The sequence below is a fragment of the Arvicanthis niloticus genome, chromosome 27 (genome assembly GCF_011762505.2).
Source record: "Arvicanthis niloticus isolate mArvNil1 chromosome 27, mArvNil1.pat.X, whole genome shotgun sequence".
In the NCBI taxonomy this organism is placed as follows: domain Eukaryota; kingdom Metazoa; phylum Chordata; class Mammalia; order Rodentia; family Muridae; genus Arvicanthis; species Arvicanthis niloticus.
In genome coordinates, this window is record NC_133435.1 from 1,133,615 (window position 1) to 1,140,002 (window position 6,388).

General features: G+C 37.0%; 1 protein-coding gene across 9 annotated transcripts in view; it reads left to right on the forward strand.

The window, feature by feature from the left end:
* Positions 1–6,077, forward strand: part of Muc16 (mucin 16, cell surface associated) — a 191,066-nt gene extending 184,989 nt beyond the window's left edge. For all 9 annotated transcript variants that reach the window (XM_076925982.1, XM_076925989.1, XM_076925983.1 and 6 more), the window contains 4 exons: positions 441–607; positions 1,329–1,370; positions 1,681–1,760; positions 5,911–6,077. In XM_076925982.1, coding sequence (XP_076782097.1) covers positions 441–607; positions 1,329–1,370; positions 1,681–1,760; positions 5,911–6,009 — 388 coding nt within the window. In that variant the 3' untranslated portion in view covers positions 6,010–6,077. The remainder of the gene's footprint in view (positions 1–440; positions 608–1,328; positions 1,371–1,680; positions 1,761–5,910) is intronic.
* Positions 6,078–6,388: the final 311 nt, after the last annotated feature.

Consider the following 6,388-nt stretch of genomic DNA (forward strand, 5'->3'; position numbering starts at 1 on the left):
GCTTTATCATCAATTCCAGCTTGATTTTTACATGTTCTATGGAAAAAGGGTGTCTGGTACCTTCAGAAATAAGGTCTTAACCTGGCTTGATCTTATATAAGCTCTTTGTAGGCAACCAGAGTAGTTGTGCATTTATGAACAATTATGTCTGGAACATACTATTTCAGAGCCCTCCTCTATGACCTCTGGCTCCTACCATCTTTTTGCATTATATAATGATCACAGAGACTTAGTAGGAAGAATAAAATACAGATGACTCATTTAAGCTTTGCCACAGTTTTAGTATTCAGTACTAACATGATTAACTGATATCTGTATCAGAAAGTGCAGGTGCCAAATGTTGATATTTTCAGACAAAATTCCCCAAGAAAAAGACTAGCAGAGGGAATCTATAATCAAGATAAAATAACAAGCCTTTTTCATCCTCTGTACTCTCTCAGATCTGTCTCCAACAACAACCACACAGGGGTAGATTCCCTGTGTAACTTCTCACCATTGGCTCGGCGAGTAGACAGAGTTGCTATCTATGAGGAATTCCTTCGGATGACACAAAATGGCACCCAGTTGCTGAACTTCACACTGGACAGAAAGAGTGTCTTTGTGGATGGTAAGGTACCCTGGTCAATGTAGGCAGAATGACAATCCCCGCCAGAGATTCTTAGCTAGATTTCTTTTTTTCAAGGTATAATTTATGATGTCTAAATGATTTTAAAATTTGAATGAAAATGCTAAATGAAGCAAGGGTAGTAAATGGCAATTATTTGTAAATATTATTTTATTTGAATAAAATTAAATAAATTTAAGCAGTCTATTATTACACTATTCTGTCTACTTCTCTATATGTCTGGAAAGCTTTATTTAAAAAAATAATAAGGCATGTGATGCATGTCTTTAGTCTAAGTTCTGTGGAGGTAGAGGCAGGTAGATCTCTATAAGTTCAAGGCCAGCCTTGTAGAAATAGTGAGTTTTAGGCCAACTTTGGCTATATGAGATCCTGTCTCGAAGGAACAAAAATTTAAAACAGAAATGAAAGAATAAAGCATGGCTAAGAATGTATCCCAATAATATAGAACTCTCACCCCATGTTTAAGACCTTGATTTTATACCAAGCTTCAAAAAGTCAAGAAGACTGACCATGGTGGCACATGCCTTTAACCTCAGAACTCAGTAGGCAGCTGCAGGCAGATCTCTGAGTTCAAAGGTTAGCCTGTTTTACAAAAAGAATTCCAGAATAGCCAAAGCTACACCGAGAAACTTCATTTTAAAAAACTCAAAATATATAAGTAAGAAAGACACTCACATGCACTCTCCATTTTATTTATTTCCAGGGTATTCTCAGAACAGAGATGATGATGTGATGAAGAATTCTGGTAAGGTTCAGAATGACACATGCCTGGAGTATCACAGGGAGCACCTTCTCTGTAACCTGGTCAGAGTACTATGTTCAGAGGGTCATGATGAAAGAGGGTCAGACTATGGCAAAGACTGTTGAGGTAGAATGGACAGACATTGGGATTTTTGTCTTGTTTGAGGCCCATACAAGAAGTGAGATACAGAGTCATGATATTGAAACACTAAGCTGTTTCCACTCATTCATACTTGTTATCAGGTTACACAGGGCTCAGGAAAAATCACAAGGATGTGGCAATGAAGAGGTCACACCTGTATTTGTCTCCTCAGGTCTTCCTTTCTGGGCTATCATTCTCATCTGCTTGACGGTACTACTGGTACTCATCACATGCCTGATGTGCTGTTTCCTGGTGAGCAAGAAACTAGGGGGTGGGGGTTGTCCTGTATTCTCAACACTGAGTTGTTTAGAACTCTTAAACAAGCAGGCCTCATACAACCCTTTTTTGGACTAGGATGGTCTACATGAATGACAATGTTTTCAAAAATGATGTTACCTGGTACTAATTTAGCCAAGAAAGCTTGTTTAAATACTATCTGTAATGATTGTATACTCGCACAGCACTCGTAAAATAAGGTCCTAACATTATGAAGTATATACCTGTCTGCTGTACATACACAAGTCATTTGCTAGTGATATGATTTGTGAGCATTTTCTTCTAGATTATACATGGCTAGCTTCTTTAATTCTTCTTTTCTAATTTCAGTACTATTGTTACTCAAATTTAGGAGGACTGTGAGTTCCAGATTCTGCCTCTTGAGTGATGGGATAACAATCAAATAAAAAATAAATATTTTAATTTGTTAAATAATGTATATTTGTGTAAGTTGTTATGTATACATTATGAAATGAGGGGGGATGGGATAAGGGGTTTGGAAGGGGGAATGAGAGAGAAGATAACATTGAAAAATAAATAAATAAAATATTCAATTAAAATAAAACAGATAAAGGGTCTGGCAATTATAGTTGAGCAGTCGATACTTTTTGTCAAAAATTTATTATGGGGATTTCATATAATCCTCAAGGACAAGGTATTGTGGAAGATGCCCATAGAACTTTTAAAGGACTGCTGAGACATACTGTGGCTGAGACAAAGAATGATGCCAACCTGTGAGCTTGCTGAGTGCCCTGACAAGGGTGATTGGGGAGCTATATTGGAAATATGTTCCTGACCCACCTTTGCTTGACTATATTCCAGATGACACAAGCTTCCTTGCTTCAAGTTTTTAGACCTTATGGGATAGAGGATCAAACAGAGAAATTATGTCTCTTGTGTTCATCTTAAAGGTGCCCAGGACTCAATCATGTACTGGTCTAGAAATCAATTCTATATAAGAAATAACAGTCTACTTTTGGATGACTGGATCTGAACTTTTTCAGAAACATATTTGGAAGCTAGTTGTAGCTCGCTATGATGTTAGGATAGCAAGAGATAAAGTTGGGACAGGATCTGGATTTCAAACAAGGGTTAGTGCATGTTTTAAGGCTCTTTTAATTGTCAAGCTAAAATTGGTTTTGTCTCTTTTATAGCATTTATTGTAAGTTGCATTGACTGTTTAATTTCCAGTTAAGTTATTGTGTTGAAACCTGGCATGTCTGTTACGGGGTCTATAAACCAGCTTTCGTCTCACTGCCCTAAGTATTAGAAAACCTTGATTCTTTGAAAAAACCTTGAAAGTGCTGGAAGAAGTGAGTTAGGCTTTAAGCAGAGAAGCAAGGGGGTAGCAGGCTTGATTATTGCCAGTATAACAGCTTTAATTCCATTAATTGCTAGCACCACTGCTTTTGAAATAGCATTGACACAAAGACTTAAGACAACTATTTTTATTAACCAACTAGCAAAAAATGTTACTAATGTATTGAGTATATAAAAGGATTTATATAGGTATCTGGAACAATGATGATCTATAGCCCATTCAAATTATCTGAAGGAGGTTCAGGGTTCAAGAGTTAGAAGTCATCCCAAGTGTCATGAAAAATATCATTGGAGTAGTGTTACTTTTGAAATTCACAATGATTGTCACTATAATTAGAAAAAAGTTTAAAGACACCTGTAAAATATTTGGCATAATCCTAACACCTCTCTCTGTGTGTTAACACTGCATAGTGAGATTATGAATGTAAAGAATGCTTCTCTGTTGACCTTTGATGCTGCAGATAATGCTGATAAAGTTATCCATGGCCTGAGCTCAGTATTTCCATTTTGGAAAAACCTCAGGAATGGTATATATAGCTTGATCAGGTTAGCCCTTCTTGTCCTGGGAATACTTTTATTCATGCCCATCATGTTAAAGTTTATCTTTAACAACATCAACATGTTGGTAGCCAAAGTACATGGCTTAAACCTGAAAATGGACCCCCTCCCAGACAGAGTTATTAAAGGATGGCCTTGTAGAGTGTAAATGGAATAAGAGGCCCTTAATCCTCTGAAGGCTTGATGCCCCAGTGTAGGGGAATGCCAGGGTGAGAAGATAGGAGTGGGTGGGTGAGTGAGTAAGCAACCTCATAGAAGCCAGGGGAGAAGGGATGGGATAGGGGATATGTAGAGGGAAAACTGGGAAAGGGAATAACCTTTAAAATGTAAATAAAGAAAATACCCAATAAAAATATGTTGGTTGAAGCCTGATGGGCCTTCTCCTATGGGGGAAAAAATTAATAGGCTAGCAAGCCAAGGACGAGTCAAATTCTGCACAGAGCCTTACCAAGCTAAGACAGAAATGCATTGTCTTTGATAATGCATATTCCATGACAGGTAAGGAAGGCATTCTTCTCAGAACAACCTAAGACAGACTCAGTCTTGTTAATGAAATAAAAAAAGAGGAGAGGTGGAGAGCCGTTGGGGCTGCTTGGCAAGAAATTGACATGGGCCAAGGACAAAGAAAGGGGGTGCTTAGCAGGAACATGACACTGGCGAAGGACAATGAAGTAGGCTTCAAGCAGGAATCTGACATTAAATTAGAACAAAGAAGTAATTTTAGGTAGGAGTCTAAACTGTAGGCTACAATACAGAAGTAATTTCAGGGAGGAATCTAAATCTTACGGCAGAACAAAGAAGTAATTTCAGACAGGAATCTAAATTTTAGGCTAGAACAAAGAAGTAGGCTTCAGACATGAAAATGACCTTGGGCTAGGATAGGAAAGTAGGCTCAGATACTTTGGTCATCCTGATAAACCCTTAGAAACAGTGATCACGGGACTGTTCATGTAATTGTGTTTAATGCCTTGCTTTTTCTTTGACTATTTGTGTTTATTGTATTGCTTGTTCCTCAACTATTTGCATCTATTGTACTGCTAGACCCTCAACCTAGAACTGACCTTAATACATGTATGTAATCATAATGGTATAGAAGCATAAAGGAAGAGGGTGTATAGGATAGGGGTTTCTAGGGAGGGGAAATGGGAAAAGGAGATGACATCTGTATTGTAAATAAATAAAATATCCAATTTAAAAAAAAAGACAGAAAAGAGAAAGAACCCAATCTAAAAACAAAACAAACTCAGTTTCCACCATTATATATATCTCAATAATTGAATGTTATTTGGCTATAAAATAATGAATAATTGATCTGTTGACACATAAATCTTCTCAGGGGTTTCTTGAAACAAAATTGTTTGCAAATGGCAGATAAGAAAGAATTATGACAAAGCAGAACATAGTTAGTAAAGATGAATGGGTGTTTCTCTTTTCTGAGTTGTGGTTCAGGGAGTTGTACTAAAAACTTTTCAAATCATTCATTTCTTTTTGAATCAGAATTTACTATATGGTCCAGGATGGTATTAATTAACAGTTTTCCTAACTCCAGTAAATTAACTGGTATTAATTCCAGTTTTCCTAATTTCTGCGAGTAGAGACACATCCCACTGTTCCTGACTAAATCTTTAAATGTATGGACTTTATTGTATGTCAGTTATTTCTCATTTGATCTAGGAGAATGACAGTAGGGAGGAAGCACGGGAATCTAGAAGAGAATGAGATGAAAACAAAGTTTGTAGGAAAAAGACTATATATAGATATATAAGTACTATACAGTTAAAAATACATAAATACATAAATATGCAATGTATAGATGTTTGACAGATGCTAAGTGACATGCAGATGTTTGATAGTAGATGTAAATAGACAATACATTACTATTAATACATGGTAGATAGTAAAAATGACAGAATCATAACTGCAAGATGATAGATAATTCAGATGCGACTGGTAACATAAGTAAGAGAATAGATTAATGATGGATGACAGATGACTCTATATGTGACTGAAAGGTAAGTGTTTAATTTATATTCATTAATTCAGAAAGAACTATAAGAAATATATGGGTAGAGTAATAATTGAGACAAAAGAAGGAAGAAGGGGTTTTAAGGGAGAAACATGAACAGAAAAAGGAAGAAGAGAGACAGACACATCCGGCCTTTGGCTTTGACCATGTTTTTATTCCTGATGTCTCCCTTACTTGGCTGGCTGGCTAATTCATTCTTATGGCTTCTCCTGACCCTCACAGGTTACTGTTTGCAGGAGGAAAAAGGAGGGAGACTACCAAGTTCAACGTCGCCGCCTTGCTTATTATTTGTCTCACCTGGACCTGAGGAAGCTCCAGTGACTACCTGCCAGTAATGCCTCTTCCTTAATAGGATTCAAAGAATAAATAAATGATATTGGTCAGACTCAGCATCTGTGACTTTCTTGACATGATCCCTGAGGATGACCCTGGGGACTGAGAAAATTTCCTCCTTTATTAAGCTGCAAAGGAGACTGTTATGATCTGTAGCCTCATAGTATATCATTCTTCAGAGACAGCAAAATGGGTGAAACTGGTTGTATTAGTTACTTTTTTGCTGCTAAAGCAAAATGTCTTACCATAGCTACTTAAAGAAATGTTTAGTTTGGCTTCTAGTTCCAGGGGTACATAGTCTTTTTATGGTAGGGAAAGGGTGGTGGCCAGATTAGGAACCAACCTGGTCATACTACACAGGTAGGAA